The following is an 18,044-nucleotide window of genomic DNA, read 5'->3' on the forward strand; positions in this document are numbered from 1 at the left end:
GACTGAGAAAACAAAAGTTTGATCTTCTTAGCCTATCAATTTATTAAGCAATGCACTTCAATTGCCTACTAACATATCAGGAACACCCTGCTTCCTTAGTTTATGGCTAGAACCAGAATATAGGAGAAAGCAAACTTTTATACAGGTAAAAACAATTAATCAAATAAGATCAATTAATTAATATTTAATTAAAATTAAAAGCAATTAATCAAATAAGACCAATCAATTAAAAGAAAATAATGCAATTTCTAATTGGATGAAAGATTAGGGTTTTTCAAATTTGGAAGGGGGAGAGAAAACAATGTCCTGAATTCAGGAAAAGAGGTATTCCACTCCTCATAAGTGTCTGTATATAACTGATTGATCAATATAGGGCCAATTATCAGATAATACATATGGGTTACTGAAGATACATAATTATGAGAAAACTCTTTACACAAATCTAAACATCTATTTGCATTTCTGATCAACATAATATAAGTACTTGGTTAAAGGTCTCTAAACATCAGGTAAAGGTGGTCCAGTTTCCCAGGTATACAGGGATAGGTTCAATAATGTAATAAAGTTTTCTTCCAGTTTCCAAAATTAAATAACTTTTCTCATAGGACAGAATTTGGACATAGACCCATAATTGAATAGAAAAGGGAACAAAGTTAGTTCTAGAATTAAATCACAAGATGGAGTGAGTATAGTTCACTCTCTTCCCAAAATTAACCATTTGCTGTGCTGATAGCCTCAACTCCCTTTCAGTAGGAACAATTTCATTTTTTATTTTGGTATCTCCAGTTACTGGAATGTAGTAGGTAATTAATAAACAATTATAAATTAAACAAATGTAGATTAAGAACAGCATAGTTATCTTGATACAGGAGTGAAGCGTTCAAGCATACAGTCTGCCTGCCTGTCTTTTCCCTGAGTAAATGGGCAGAGTATCTGTTCCCTGTGGGATCCTGTCTTCTATGAGGACCATGCACCTATCAGGACTAAACTCTTGTCTAAGTCACAACCTGAGTGGCAAGGAGCAGCTATTGCTTTAGCATTTATCTTATCATAACACATCACCTCAGTGAAAGGAATTTTCTTTATCTTAACTTAATCAAGTACTTAGAGAACTACAACCTTTTAACACAATAAGTCAGAAACTTTTGAATCCTTCTGATAAGAGTTTACACCCTCAAAGGATCCCACAGACTCTACCCTCCTTGGGCAGTGCTAGGCAATTTGGAAGCTGTGATAAGTTCCTGTGAAGTGGAGGAGAGACAGGAAGTGACATGGAAAAAGGACTATAAAAGATCACATCTTCCTGGATTCTTCTCTCTTCTGGCTTGGAGACATTCTTGCCTTGGCTTCTGGAGGTACTCTTTCCTTGGAGATTCCTTCCTCTGGTTGCTGAGAAACCCTGCTCAGGCCCTGGCAAGGGTTTCCTCAATTCCCAATCTCCACTTGAAAGTCTGGTACTCTCCAGCAAGCCAATGCAGAATCCAAAGAAATAGTCTCTGTGAGCCCCACCTCATTACCTGAGAGAGCAGAAGGAGGAACTGCTCTCTTTGAGCATTCGGACAGAGTGATGGGGAATGAAAAAAAAATGTCTTTGGGTGCTGGAAAGAGGGGGAACGGAAGAGTTCCTCCATGCTGGGACCAGCATGTGTGTCAATACTTTGCCAACACTTTCCTATAACATACTGGGTAAAATCTAGGTAATAAAAATGACCTTATTTGTGGGGTTTTTGTTCTATGAGATATAGCTTTAGGTTGGGTTTTATAGACATTCTTATTTGAAATGAGAGTAGAAATGAGGTTTTATTTTTTAATTAAAAATTAATTTATTTAGAATATTTTTAACGGTTATGGTTCATGTACTTTCCCTCCCTTCTCCCCTCCCCCTTCCTGGGGCTGATAAGCAATTCCACTGGGTTATACATATATCATTGTTCAAAACCTATTTCCATATTATTAATATTTGCAATAGAGTGATCATTTGGAGTTTATATCCCCAATCATATTCCCATCAAACCCCAAGATTGATCATATATTTTTCTTCTGCATTTTTACTCCCACAGTTCTTCTTCTGAACGTGGATAACATTCTTTCTCATAAGTCCCTCAGAATTGTCCTGGATTGTTGCATTGCTGCTAGTAGAGAAGTCCATTACATTCGATTGTGCCACAGTGTATCAGTCTCTGTGTACAATGTTCTCCTGGTTTTCTCTCGCTCTGCATCAATTCCTGGAGGTTGTTCCAGTTCACATGGAATTCCTCCACTTTATTATTCCTTTGAGCACAATAGTATTCCATCACCAACATATACCACAATTTGGTCAGCCATTCCCCAATTGAAGGGCAACCTCTCATTTTCCAATTTTTTGCCTCCACAAAGAGCTCCATTATTAATACTCTTGTACAAGTCTTTCTCCTTATGATCTCTTTGGGGTATACACTCAGCAGTGGTATGACTGAGTCAAAGGGTAGGCAGTCTTTTAAAGCCCTTTGGGCACAATTCCAAATCACACTCCAGAGTGGTTGGATCAATTAACAACTCCACCAGCATTGCATTAGTGTCCCAATTTTGTCACATCCCCTCCAACATTTATCACTTTCCTTTGCTATCATATTGGCCTATCTGCTAGGTGTGAGGTGATACCTCTAAATTGTTTTGATTTGCATTTCTCTAATCAGGAGGGATTTAGAACACTTTTTCATGTGCTTATTGATACTTTTGATTTCTTTATTTGAAAACTGCCTATTCATGACTCTTGCTCATTTATCAGTTGAGGAGTGGCTTGATTTTTGTGTGCAATTGATTTAGCTCTTCTTAAATTTGAGAAATTAGACCTTTATCGAAGGTTTTTGTTCTATTCCCCAATTTGTTGCTTCCCTTCTAATTTTGGTTACACTGATTTTGTTTGGACAAAACCTTTTTAATTGAATGCAATAAAAATTATTTATTTTACATTTTATAATATTCTCTAACTCTTGCTTGGTCTTAAATTCTTTCCTTTCCCATAGATCTGACAGGTATACTATTCTATGTTCACCTAATTTACTTATATTTTCCCTCTTTACATTTAAGTCATTTATCCATTCTTAATTTATTTTAGTGTAGGTTTGAGATGTTGATCTAAATCTAATCTCTTCCATACTGTGTTCTAATTTTCCAGCAGTTTTTGTCAAATAGTGAGTTCTTGTCCCAAAAGCTCATATTTTGGGATTTATTGAACACTATCTTTTGCTGAGGTCATTTACTGCAACTCTATTCCTTCTGTCTTTTAGCCAGTACTATATTGTTTTGATGACCACTGCTTTATAGTATAGTTTGAGATCTGGTACTGCTAGGCCATCTTCCTTCACATTTTTTTTCATTATTTCCTTTGGTATTCTTGATTTTTTGTTCTTCCAGATGAACTTTGTATAATTTTTTTCTAATTCTATTTTAAAAAGTTTTTTTTTTTTTTGTAGTTTGATGGGTATAGCACTGAATAAGTAAATTAATTTAGGTAGGATTGCCATTTTTATTATATTAGCTTATCCTACCCATGTGAAATTGATGTTTTTCCAATTGTTTAGTTCTAGTTTTATTTGTGTGAAAAGTGTTTTGTAGTTATGTTCATACAATTCCTGAATTTATCTTGGCAAGTATGTTTCCAGGTATTTTCTGTTGTCTAAGGTGATTTTAAATGGAGTTTCCTTTCTACTTTTGCTGCCAGGATGTGTTGGAAACATATAGAAATGCTGATAATTTATGTGGGTTTATTTTGTATCCTGCAACTTTGCTAGAGTTGTTGATTATTTCCACTAGTTTTTTAGTTGATTCTCTAGAATTATTTAAGTAGATCATCATATCATCTGCAAAGAGTGATAGTTTAGTCTCCTCATTGCCTAATTTAATCCCTTCAATTTCTTTTTCTTCTCCAATTGCTACTGCTAGTGTTTCTAATACAATATTAAATAATAGAGGTGATAATGGGCGTCCTTGCTTCACTCCTGATCTTATTGGAAAGGCTTCTCACTTGTCCCCATTGCAGATGATACTTGCTGATGGTTTTAAATATAAACTGTTTCTTATTTTTTGGAAAGGTCCATCTATTTCTTTACTTTCTAGTGTTTTTAATAGGAATGAGTGTTGTATTTTGGCAATGACTTTTTCTGTATTTTTTGAGATAAACATGTTTATTTTGTTGCTTTGCTTGTTGATATGGTCAATTATGTGGATGAATTTCCTAATATTAGACCATTGTTGCATTCCAGGTATAAATCCTACCCGATCATAGTGTATAACTTGTTGTAGCCTTTTAGCTAGTATCTAATTTAATATTTTTGCATTTATGCTCATTAATAATATTGGTCTGTAGTTTTCTTTCTCTGTTTTTTTATCTTACTGGCTTGAGAATCAGTATCATTTTTGTGTCATAAAAGAATTTGGTAAGTCTCCTTTGCCCATTTTGTCAAATAGTTTGTAGAGTATTGGGATTAATTAATCTTTAAAAGTTTGATAGAATTCACTTATGAATCCATTTGGCCCTGGGGATTTTTTCCTAAGGAGTGGAAATGAGGTTTTAAATGAATTTGAAATAAATTTCACAGAAGAGATACATTTTCAAAGGATATTTGAGAATATAGAAAACAATTGGGAGACTCAGGTTGAGGGGAAGGATTGGTATCTTTATTCTTTATTTCTACATTTAGTGGAGTAATTAGAAACTTGTTTGGTAACTCTTCCTTGGACTCTCAAGACTTCACCTATAGGATAACAATGCATCACACTTTTTCATTGGTCAGCTAGGTAGGTGGCTTAGTGGATAAGAGCCATACCTGTATGTGGGAGATCCTGGGTTCAAATCTGGCCTCAAATACTTCTTAGTTTTGTGACTCTGGGCAAGTCCCCTGACACCAATTGCCTAGCTCTTACCACTCTTGGAACTGATGTTCAATATAGATTCCAAGACAGAAAGAAAGAGTTAAAAAAGACCTCTTTTCCACAATATTCTTGCTGTGTTAAGGTAAGACCATGCCTGTTTACATGGTAAAAATACTTCCCAAGTAGTCTTATCTAATGGATACCTCTTTTAGTTAAGATTATCTGTGCCTTTCAGTTTAGCTAATGTTAAAGGGGTAGAGAGTTGCTGTACTGAACCAGTTTCTTGGGATTGCAGACATTTGATGGCTGCTATCTTGATCATGGTCATCCATTAACCCATGCTATCCTTTGTCACTGCAGGTGGGAAAGCTGAGGGAGAAAATTCAAGAAGTGAAGCAAGAGAGAGAACAGGAGCAGCACAAACACACAGCCTACATCTCTGAGCTGAAGGCAAAACTCCATGAAGAGAAGATGAAGGAACTCCAGGCTCTCCGGGAAGCTCTCATCCGGCAGCATGAGCAAGAAGTTGCCCGTATGGTCAAAATCAAAGATGGGGAGGTGCAGCGCCTGCAGACCACAGTGAACGTTTTGAGAGATGGTGCAGCTGACAAAGTGAAAACAGCTTTATTGAATGAGGTCCGAGAAGAAGCCAGGAAATCATTCGACGGGGAGCGTTTAAAGCTGCAACAGGAGATATTAGAGCTGAAATCGGGGAAGAAGCAGGTGGAAGAGGCTTTGAACAATTTTATGCAAGCAGATAAGATGAAGGCTGCTGACCTGCGCATGGCCTATCAGTCTCACCAGGATGAGATCAATCGAATAAAAAAGGAATGTGAGCGAGATATCCGCAGGCTGGTAAGTGATGTAGTGACAGTTGAGTTGGTTTCAGGTTCATGGAATCCTAGCACAATACCACTTGCTTTTCTAAGTCTGTCATAGTGGCCAAGAGATTAATTTCAATGAACACCTTCAGAGAGGCAGCATCAGGTAGAGGAGAAAGCATTGGATTTGAAGTTGGAAGGCCTGAGTTCAAGTCTTACTTCTTCTTCTCTTGTGTCTGTGTGACCATATGTAAGTGAGCTCTGACCCTCAGTTTTATATATAAAACAAGACGTTATTCTAGATTAATTCTCCTTTCCACCTCCAAATTCCAGAATCAGTTTTAATTTCCTTAGTGACACTCCATCCCTTGTTTTATTTTTTAACTTGCTCTTTTTTGTTCAACAAAGAGTCTTTACTCTCCTTTTAAATATCTGAAAACCAACCAAGCAGCTCATCTTATATCATGCCACTACGTTATCTATTCAAGTCAGGATGCATTCCCTGAAGAGCATAAAATAAATTTTATCAGTAGTTCAAGTTCCCATCACCTCTTGCCTGGACTATGTCAACAGACTGTCTTAATTGGATTCTTGATTTCAATTCTCCCTCTTCTCTAGTCGATCCTTGAAACTGATGCCAAGATAATCCCCGAGCACAAGTCCAACTGTGCCATTCCTCTCTCAACTAACCTTTAGTGATTCATTGCCACCTCCAGGATGAAATACAAATTCCTGTTTGACTTTTAAAGCCTTGTATGCTTTTTCTATAATCTTCCCTTGCCAGACTTCTTATAATCCCCCTCCCCCGTCACACACACTGAATTCTATTTGCACTTGCTGTTTCCCAGACTCAGCATTCTTGTCTTCCTGTGTATTTGAATAAGATATTCCCCTTCTTCCTGGAAGGCACTCACTCCTTTATCATCTCTACCTCTCACATTCATTCAAGATTCAGTTTCATGTGCCACCATCAGAGGGGAGCCTTTCCTCATCCCCTTAGTTTTTTTTAAACCCTTTCCTTCTGTCTTAGAATCAATACTGTGTATTGGTTCCAAGGCAGAAGAGCAATCAGGGCAGGCAATGGGAGTTAAATGACTTGCCCAGGGTCACATAGCTAGGAAGTGTCTGAGACCAGATTTGAACCTCAGGATTTCCTGTCTCCAATCCTGGCTCTCCATCCACTGAGTCACCCAGCTGCCCCCACTTCTGCTTAGTTCTTAGTGTACTCCCTTCTTAAAATATATATCAAGCACATGTATATTATATGAAATACATGTTCTAATGACACAATATGTTTAGTATGTATGTAGTTGTATTCATATGTTGATAGAGTACAGGGCTTGGAGTGAGAAAGACTGTTGTTCCAGAGTTCAAATCCAGCCTCAGACACTTCCTCATTTTTGCCTCAGTTCCTCATTTTTAAAATAAGCTGGAGTAGGAAAGGGGAAACTGCTCCTGTATCTTTGCCAAGAAAACCCTAAATGAGGTCTTGTAAAATGAGGTACATGTAAAACCCAGTTGAATTGCTTGTTGGCTCCAGGAGGGGGAAGGAGGAGGGGAGGGATAGAATATGAATCATGCAACCATGGAAAAATATTCTAAATTAATTAAACAAATACATTAAAAAAACCTACATGAGATTACAAAGAGCTAGATACAACTGAAATAAATAATAACAAAATACATGTACATATATAAATATATATATATATACATATATACACACATATATGTATATATGTATATACAAACACAGATATCAAAACAGGTAAAAACATAGTGATTTGATGAGGGCACTAACAAACCTTCCTGGACCCCATTTCCTTCATTTGCAAAATGAGAGGGGATTGCACTAAATGGCATTTGAAGGACCTTCTATCTAGCTCTAGGTCTATAGGAAATCAGGACTGGTCCTTTGAAGGGAGAACGGTAGAGGGAACTGAGTTGTGAGAGTATGGGAAAGCATGCCATTCTCAGAAGCACTTTATTAACCAAAGGACCTTGCTTAGTCAATACATAAAGGAACCTGTTTCCCCAAAATAATTAGGCATAGAAATCTACTTCTCAGGGAGTTCCACTTGCATCATCTAATAGTGGTCTCAAACTCAGATTTTTATTTTTTTAAATGTTTATGGCACAGATATAGTTGGACTATTTGTATAAAGACATTTTAATCCAATTACATATTCATCTGAACAAGGGGACACAAGACTGCTGTGCTATGCCATCAGAGTGTTCTGAGTAGCTCATTGTAGGTTTGAGATCAAATTCTAGGACTGTTCTTCACTTTACTCTCCAATCTGCCCCAGTGGCCCAAAATATGACCTTATATCCCTTTTTCAGATGACCCATTATTCACTTTTTTTAGTCTTGAATCTGACTTTGGTTTTAAATGTTGCACCTCCTGTTATGTAGAAACAGTTGATTCTGGTCTCTATGGTTTGCCTCTCTTCAAGGGCCCCTTTCCAGATAATTTATAGAGAAAGAAAAGTGAGAGTGGGGAAGAAATAGTGATGAAAAGAACTGATTATCTTCCTCAAGTAACCATAATTATGGTTGAGACCTTTTCATTTATAATTGCAAAGCAAAGTCAAATTCTGTACTATTCTTCATGACTTCTCCAAAAGGTGACTCTTATGAAGTCTTTGAGATAGGTTTTAGGATCATTGTGCCCCATTTTATAGGTTAAAGCAGTTTGAAAATCTTCTTTTTATCCTAGGCTACTGACTCATTGAGGGGGAAAAGAAAGGAAAAAATACTCCAAATTGAAGCCTACAAACAAGATATGAAAATTGCTGGTTTCCACGACAGTGCAAATACTCTATTCTTCTATTACCATTCCACCATTTAAAAAAATTCATATATTTTTTGAATGAGAAGGGAACTTAGAGATCTAATCCAACCCTTACCAAAAATGTGAATTTCTCAACCTTAATATGCTAACAAACAACTGTACCATGTTTTCTGATTTCAAATGCTAAAGTAGATATGCATCATAATTATTATTATACTTCTGGAGCATAGTCTTGTAGGAATTGGAATTGGACATGTGATCTCATCGGAATGGAGAGGAAACTCCAAACTCCCTTTACCAATGCAGATTAGTAAACTTTTCTGTAACTTGCAGTCTCAGGGAGTTGCATAGAGCCATTAGTTGACATTTACAAGCACTTGCTAAAACATTTACTACATACAAGGCATTGTGCTAAGCAATGGAGATTCAAAGAAAGGCAAAAACACAGTCCCTGCCCTCAAAGACAGCATGTAAAGATTTGTGCATATAATATACATTAACCAGGGTAATCTTATGAAGTCACTGGGGAGAGGAGGAAGAGGAGTATGAACAAGAGGGGAGAGAAAGGGATTGGGCCTTTGTTGTTGGCATGGGGGTTAGTCTGCAACACAGCCATAAAAAGTACATACACTTGTGCCAAGACTTGCCAGAGTACCCATTCATGTTGAAATGGCAGCTGAAAAACAGCTATTGTAATGTTGCCTACGTGTCTAGTTTGCTATATAAAATATGATATACCCCAAAGCAGGTAATCGCTGCCACAATCACAACTCCAAAAACCATTTGTCTGAACATTTTGAAGGATTGTGGGGTTCGAGTCAAACTCGAGGTGCCAAATGTATTAATAAGTAATTTGTGTTGCTATTTGTTGTTGAACTAACAAATTGGAATGTACTCGGACTTGACTGTGACTGGAGAACTGCTACTAGTATGGAGATAGAAATACTTTCTTCAGAGATACTGAGAGATACAGAGACATGTTGAGAGAGATGCTGGTACAGGGGAATGCACAGGGGTCTGCCTACTGATCTCTATTGATGGCTGATGGGTCAATCTATTTCCTACCCTCTTCCTCCCTCCCTCCCTCCCTTAACCACCCGCTTCTGGAAGCCTTTTGGTTTCCTCCCTTCCCCCTGAGTGGACTATAAAATACTCTGTTTTTCTTTCTCAGGTAAGGGGTTTCTTGGAAAACAACAGGATGGGAAACTGAAGAAAGAGGGATGAGGGTTTCCCTAATCTATAATAAGAATTTAGAAGGGTTATGGAAATATTCAGTCTTGTCTCAACTGTGACTCAGAGGGACAGTTAGAGAGATGGATGGAGGACAACTGTTTAAAATCTTCTTTCTTCTTCATAAAGCCATCAAGGTCTCTCAGCCTAATTTCAGAAGCCCTCCCTCCCAAGGGTCCTTTAGCCTGGGACAAAGCTAGCAAGATTAGTTCAGGGCTTCTCTCCTTCAGCCAGCCACCAAGAAAAGTCTCTCCTTCAGCCTGGCATACCTCCAACTCTTGGTCAGTCAAATCTCAGAGAGAGAGAGAGAGAGAGAGAGAGAGAGAGAGAGAGAGAGAGAGAGAGAGAGAGAGAGAAACAAATTCCGCTGGCCAGCTTCAGCTCCCAGAGCCAGAGCCAGAATCAGTTCCTCCTTTGGTGAGAGAGCCCAAAAAAGCCAAGCCTCCTCAGTTCAATAACCCCCAGAGAGAGAGTGAGTCCCAAGGTCCCAATTCCTCTCCTCTGGTCAGGCTCCCCCAACTGCCTCTCCTGGGAACATTCCATTTGGAACCTTCTTCTTGATTGACAGGCAGGTCAGGTCCCCAGCCTTGTTTCTTGCATCTTGGCTTGTCCTGCAAAACCTCTCTCTCTTCAAGTCTCTACCACAGTGGGCAGTAACCATTTCTCATTCTCACTTAGCAACCAAGGTTCAGGGAAGAGGAAACCAGGTAGCTCTGTGAATAGAGAGCCAGGTCTGGAGTTGGGAGATCCTAGATTCAGACACTTCCTAGCTATGTGATGTTGGATAAGTCACTTAACCCCAATTTTCTGCCAATTATGCTTAATATTGATTCTTAGAAGAAGATAAGGGTTTTTAGAAGAAGAAAAGAGCCAGCTGTGTGACCCTGGGCAAGTCACTTGACCCTCATTGCCTAGCCCTTACCACTCTTCTGCCTTGGAGCCAATACATAATATTGACTCCAGGATGGAAGGTAAGGGTTTAAAAAAAAAAGAAGACAAGAGAAAGAAGAAGACATGGGAATCAGTGGTGGTTTTCTTGAAAAGGGGTCTCCTGTTCTTCCATAAAGAGTTCTACCAAGCTCCACTCCTAGCTGATGGATCAGTTGCCCATGCTCCCTTTCCCTCTCAGCTCATCCTACTCCTCTTTTGTGGTCATGGTTTTGTAATGAAGATGGGGAGCCATTCCTACTTATCCCTTTGCCTCAAATATCACAAATGAAGAAACTATCCAGGGGTCATTAAGTGTGATTTTACAAGCAAGAGACTATTTCTTTCGTCATCTTCTTTCTTTTTTAAAAATTTCTTTAGAATATTTTTCCATGGTTAAATGATTCATTATCCTCTCCTTTTCTTCCCCCCACCTCCCAAAAGCCAAGAAGCAGTTCTACTGGGTTATACATGTATCATTGTTCAAAACCTATTTTCATGTTATTCATATCTGCAGTAGAGTGATCCTTTAATATCAAAACCCTAATCACATCCTTGTCACACTACGTGGTCGAGCATATATTTGTCTAATGCATATCTGCTCCCACAGTTCTTTCTCTGGATGTGGATAGCATTCTTTCTCCTAATTTCCTCTGGATTTTCCTAGGTCATTGCATTGCTGCTGGTAGAAAAGTCCATTACAATCAATTGTGCCATAATTTATCAGTCTCTGTGTACAATGTTCCAAGAGACTGTTTCTAAGATTAATATAAATAATATAAATTGCTGAATGATGTAGAACATCAATATAGCATGGATTATAGATTGTTCATACCTTGCACAGGTCAAAATAGTGGGTAGAGAAAGGGGGGGAATATTTGAGAAGTTTTGCTATTGAGGAATGCTAGCAACATTTTGTCAAGTTAATTCAACAAGTTTTGACTAGGGTTGACACTGTTAGTCCTGAAGATATAAAGAAAGCAAAAAAAAACAAACAAAAAAACCCTCCACTTTCAAAGGGTACATGATCTAATGAAGGAGAACATCATATAAACATCTATGTACAAACATATTATGTATGAGATGAATTAGAGATTATAGGAAGGTCCTGGCACTAAAAGACACTGGGAACAGCTTCCTGCAGAAGGTGGGATTTTGACTGAAATTTGAAGTAAGCCAGAAGGCAGAGATAGGGAAGGAGGTCATTCCAGTCATGGGAAAAATAATGTGTGGAGCCAAGAGATGGAGTGTCTTGTGGCAAGGCCATTGTCATTGGAGAATAGAGACTACCCTCCATAAGTGTGAAATATAAATGGAAATAAACGAATTAATAACAATTACATTAAAAGAATTTACATTTCACTGGACTATGGTTTTATCAGATAATGAATCAAATCAAATAAATTTTAAAAATAAAATTATAAAAAATCATAACTCAAGTATTTGTCTTTGTACCTCAGATGCCACTCAGGGCTAAATTCTGTGCTTAGCTGCAGGGATGAGCTCATTCCATGCACCTAGTACCATCTATTTCTCTGCTCTTTTTAACCTTTCTGTTCTGTTAATCTTAATTGGCCTGTTATTCTTTTGTCTGCCACTGAAAGTCTTTTTGGGGAGCAGGAAAGGGTAGAAATCCTTGACAAACGAATCAAACTTTCATCTCTTTGTCTATAGAAACTGCTGGGGACCTACGGACCATTAGGCTCTGTAATTGCTGATACAGCTTTTCACATTCCTGAAACAAAAACCTCCTAGAAGGTACAGATTTAGGGAGTTTGTAGCATAAGCACAACATGTGGAAAATTGGAGGGGGTTTGCCACTTCCAAATATTTATTTTCTCCTTCGGGAAATTGCCCTCTTCAAAGAGTTTTAAAAGTATCATTGAAGGCTAAATTCTAAAAGAAAGAAAACTCAGAACTGATGTGAATGGAAACGGGAAAGGGTTAAACATTTATTAAGCACCTACTATGTACTAGACTCTAGATTAAGTGCCCAAATTATGACAAATATTATCTCATTCATTCTAATAAGAAATAATGAATGAATCATTTTGATTTTCCTAGGTTTTTTATTTTTATTTTTTAGATTCTTCTTTGTTTATGTGGCTATTGTCAAGGTCCTCACTAGAAGACAGTTCTGGGGTTCAAACAAAATAATGTTTTAATCATTTTTAGGCTGAATGATATGAATAAGTTTTGAGTAGTGAAGAGATAATGAAGATTCCAGAAGCCCTAACCTCATTTCTAACAATATGACAATGATTACCTTCTATAACTTAGATGATAAAACTCTGAGAGTTTCCTAAAACTCAAATATTTCAGGGTCATACATTTGTAAATTGTCAGAGGTGGGATTTCAACCTAGATTTTTCTGATTTCAAATGTATCCCTAGATTCAATATAGAGTATATTACCTTTTGAGCAATAACAGGTTTTTACATATTTAGGGATAGTTTTATAAAAAAGTTGCATGTTAAATAGTCCTAGTTTTATTAGTCATTGGGGGCAATTTACTTTATCTGCGTTTAAAAATGACATCCATTGTGTCTAATATGTTGTTCCGTTTTTCCTAAGTATAATTATTTGTTGCAAGAGAGGACTTTCACTTGGGGGTAGACAGAAAAGGGAACATTGAACATGGCAGGGGAGGGGAATAAGTTTGTGGGTAGTAATAGAGAAAGAGAGAAAGAAAGAGAAAAGGGTAGAAAGAAAAGATAGAAAAAAGATAGAAAGAAGAAGAAAGAACATTTTAAAAACGCAGAAGACACACACATATATATGAGAATACAAACAGAATAATTTTCCTTCTTCCTTGTCAAATTTAATATTTCTCTAAAATTTTATAAATACTATAGGCAATTTTACATATAATACTCTTTTTGTTTTTTAATATTGATGTGTTCATCTTTTTTGATGATTCTTAAATTCATGGACTTTTAAAAATGAGAAATTATATAATTTATAGTCAGGAATAACCATATCTATTGATTTTCTTTCTGTACATGTAAAGTAAAAATTGCCTTCATAAAAAATAAAAACTACATTTCATTTATTCATTTCTTTTCATTTAATGACATTCCAATTTTATAGGAACAAAATTAGCCAAAATCTAATAATCTTACTCATTTTAATAGATCAGTTATGCAATAATATATTAGCTGAAATATAAATAATAATATTATGTATCTGCAGGAAATCAATTTGTTTCCTAGTCACATTGTTTAAGAATAGATTGAATTTAAGAGGACTCTCTCAAGATGCCATTTTATAAAATTTGAATTTTTCTTATTTTAATATTTCTTATTCAACTTGAAGTTATTTTACCATTAGGTTTGAAATAAGTCTAGGAATCTCTTTGAATGGATTTCTAGAGTGATATTGTGGAAAGAGCACGTTGAACCAAGAGACTTCAATTCAAATCCTCTTTTTGATTTTGTTGTAGCTGGAGTTTCCTCCAATGTAAAATGAGGAGAAAGATACTGGTACTGCTACCTATCTCACAGCCTTATGAAAGTTTTATAAACTTCATAGCACTGTGGAAATGACAATTATTTATTTAAATACCCAAAGACTTCATCAAATAATGACAATAATAACCAATTTATAACTGAAACTTATTTTTATCAGTATTCTTGCAAGCTACTTGGAAGATGAGGAAGGAGAAAATTAAAAATTAAAAGGAAGTTTATAATTTTATTTCACGAGGAAGCACATGAGAGATATCCATTGAGTTTTGATTGTGTGTGCATTCTATTCCTAAAGAATCCTAGAATGCAAATGTTAGCAGGGAACTTAGAGATCACTTAAGTGGAAAAACTGAAGTCTAGAGAAGAGACATGATTTGCCTAAAGGGACACAGTGAGTCAATAGAAATATATTAGTTGCCATTCTAAACATACATTGCTCTAAAGGCAGAGTAATGGTCAGGTTTCACATTCCACTGACTAGATGATTTAAGTAAATTTCAGTGCCAATTTTTCTGTACCTTTTTCTTTATCTTTTTCTTTAGTTTATATCAAATATCTATATTTTTTCACCTCATATTTATATAATGGATTATATTTGTAAAATGCATATGTAAAAACTGTCTTTTCCCTAGTAAAGTTCAGTGGATTTTCTATAAACTTAAGTTGTATTTATTTAATCATCAAGATTTCCTTTTTTTTCTTTCCTCCCACCTTCTTCCTCCTTCTGGAAAAAAGGAGAAAAAATAAAACCTTTGCAAAAACACATGCATAGTTAAGCAAAATCAATTCTCATATTGGTTATATCTAGAAATGTTCAACATAATTTTAGAATACCAAGTCTATATTTTCACAGATGAATCAATGATAGTAAGCTTCAAAAATACATTTGGATTTTAATCTCATAGCCTCTACTGTGTTATAAGAGAAAGTAGAAATCACACCAAGAAAAAAAAATCTCATTCAACCATCCACAGGGACATCTGGATCTCCTCAGAATGGATATATTTACATCTGTCTTAGCATTATTTCCAGTTAACAGATGAGTAAGCTGAAGCTCGGAGGGTAAATCATTTAAGCACCATTAAATAGACTTTAAGTAGTAAAGCCTGAGCATAAACTCATGTCTTCAAAGTCCAACACTGCTTTCTCTAAATCACAATGTCCCTTTGCAAAGAACTTTTCACACAGTGACCTAGTTAAAATATGCTGTAAAGAATTACAAATGAAGAAACTGAAGCTGAAAAAGTTGGAGTGATTTGTTTTCCTGTAATAGAAAATAGACTAGATGAGCTAGATGTAACAAAGAAGTGATCCCCTACCCTCATCGTTTATAAAGGCTTGGCATCAGTTCTGTTCCTACAGAAGAAGTTTTTGAGGAGGAATATATATGCATAATTTTATTTTATTATATATATGTATATATATATATATATATATATATGTGTGTGTGTGTTTCACTAATGCATGTTAAAAATGAAAATGTTCCTAAATCTGATTTCCTTAATAATGCCCCCTGAAGAAAAGGAAATTTTATTTCCTAATTATATCCCCTTTAAATAAAGACCTGTTTCTTTTATAGCAATGGTAGCCCATGGCAACATGGTGTCCCGGGTGAATTCTCAGTTGCTAGACCACTCTTTTCTTTTTCTGACAGTTTGGATTAGCTTAGGAAGACAAGGACAAATTCAAACTTTCTCTAAAATATTTAATGTACCTCTTTTAAGGGGAAATGAACAAGTATGATGAAGTGAAACCATGGTAAGCTAGAAATTCACATATTTTGTGAACTGACTTTTATTGGAGCCAGTATGGTATGGTGCAGAGACTATTGAATTGGGAGACAGAGGACTTGGGTTCAAATTCCACTTCTGACACTACCTGTTTGATCCTGGCCATGTTACTCAATTTCTCTGGACTTTACTTTCTCTATAATAATCATCATTCAACTAGTTAGTGACAGATGGTCCACTTGAACTCAATTCTCCTGAGCCCTAGACCAAGTAGTCTTTTCATTGATCCCAGAAGCCAAACTTCATATCAGGCAGCACAGTGGACAGAGAATTAAGCCTGAAGTCAGGAAGACCTCAGACCAGCTCTTTGACCCTGGGCAAGTCACTTAACCTATGTTTACTTCAGTTTTCTCAACTGTAAAATGGGGTATAATTACTGTATCCCAGGAATTTTGTGAGGATCGGATGAGATAATATTCACAAAGTATATAGAAATAACGTTCTTCCTTCCACAAATATAGACTTAAAAAATAAAGTAGAAGGTATTTAAAAGAAAAGTGAAATAGGTTGAATTGTTCCTTTATGTCTAGATGCCTGGATGGTTTAGGGATGGTGTTAAAGAAGCCAAGGTTATGGGTTCAGACTCTTCATGAGCCTTTTAGTTTATGCTACTTTGTAGCCCATAAGTCTGTGGCAGTTACTGTTGGCATAAATCAAAATGGTAGATATGCAGATTGTTCACCACAAGAGGGTAGTGGTGAGAGTATGAAATCCATCCTACTCCAGGAGATTCCAGGGTCATATATTTATTAATGGCAGTTCTGTACCATTCTCTTGACCATAAGCAAAAAGAAATTGGGGGTGGTGGCAGCTGGGTGGTTCAGTGGATTGAGAGTCAGGCCCAGAGATGGGAGGTCCTGGGTTCAAATTTAACCGCAGACACTTCCTAGCTATGTGACCCCGGGCAAGCCACTTAACCCTCATTGCCTAGAACTTATCACTCTTCTGCCTTAAAACTAATACACAATATTGATTTTAAGACAGAAGGTGAGTGTTTAATAAAAGAAATGGGGGGGGCTGTTTGTCCTTGTGATTTCATTTGTGGGAGAAATCTATTTCCAACCAGAGACTCATAATAATAGTATTAGTAATAATATTATTGTTATCATTTATATCTTGTTTACTATGTGCTTTACAGTCTTATAGAGTTGTCTGGGGTAGTAAGAGGTGAGAAAACTTGCCCAAATGGCTACACACTGTAATATCCATTAATTCAAGCCTTCTATGCCTTACACTGCCTCTCATACAAAAAATAACAAAGAATGGGTGTAATAAAGGGATAGATAAAGCATATAATAATATTAGATGTATTAGACTTTCTAGCAATTCTTCAATTTTTAAAAAGGAATTATAGGTAGTTTAGTAGACTTGTCCACAAAATTGCTACCAATCAAACATAGGAATGTTTTATCTAATAGCTCCTTGGTGTGTGGTGTTGATCCTGGGTTCTGGAAAATAACTCCTATGGAATGTAATCTTTTCCATCCTGCTAATCTGACCATTCTTCACTTGTGGGCATGGCTTCATGTGTCGTGTTCAAGGACCAATCTATGAGAAATGAGTCTCATATTCAGAAGTTTAGTATCTAGAATAATAGCAGGTACTTTGACATTCTCTCAACTTTTCTTTTTTCTTTTTAAAAATTTTAACTTTAATTTACACGCTTTCCAAAGTTACATGATTCATGCTAAATTCCTCACCTCTTCCTTCTCCCCTCACAGCCTTGACAAGCAATTGCCCTGGGTTATACATAATATTATTACTCAAGACACATTTCCCTATTCATTTTTGTAAAAGAATAATCTTACAAAACCCAAACCCCAAATCATATACCCAAATAAGCAAGTGATAAATTTTTTTCTGCATTTCTATTCCAACAGTTCTTTCTCTGGAGGTGGATAGCATTCTTTATCATTAGTCCCTCAGAATTGTCCTGGATCATTGTATTGTTGTTAGTAGCAGAGTCTGTCACATTTGATCATTTCCACAATATTTCAGTTACTGTGTACAATGTTCTCCTGGTTCTGCTTATTTCACTTTGCATCAGTTTGTGTAGGTCTTTCCAGCTCTTTCTGAAATCATCCTGTTCATCCTTCTTTATAGCAAAAGAGTATTCCATTGTCATCATCAGATACAACAAATTTGTTCAGCTGTTCACCAA

At 36.4% G+C, this 18,044-nt stretch overlaps 1 protein-coding gene across 5 annotated transcripts in view; it reads left to right on the forward strand.

The window, feature by feature from the left end:
* Window positions 1–18,044, forward strand: part of JAKMIP1 (janus kinase and microtubule interacting protein 1) — a 266,432-nt gene that overhangs the window by 152,504 nt on the left and 95,884 nt on the right. For all 5 annotated transcript variants that reach the window (XM_056802410.1, XM_056802409.1, XM_056802408.1 and 2 more), the window contains one exon: window positions 5,215–5,709. In XM_056802410.1, the coding sequence (XP_056658388.1) occupies window positions 5,215–5,709 (495 nt within the window). The remainder of the gene's footprint in view (window positions 1–5,214; window positions 5,710–18,044) is intronic.

The sequence above is a fragment of the Monodelphis domestica genome, chromosome 6 (assembly GCF_027887165.1).
Source record: "Monodelphis domestica isolate mMonDom1 chromosome 6, mMonDom1.pri, whole genome shotgun sequence".
Lineage (NCBI taxonomy): Eukaryota > Metazoa > Chordata > Mammalia > Didelphimorphia > Didelphidae > Monodelphis > Monodelphis domestica.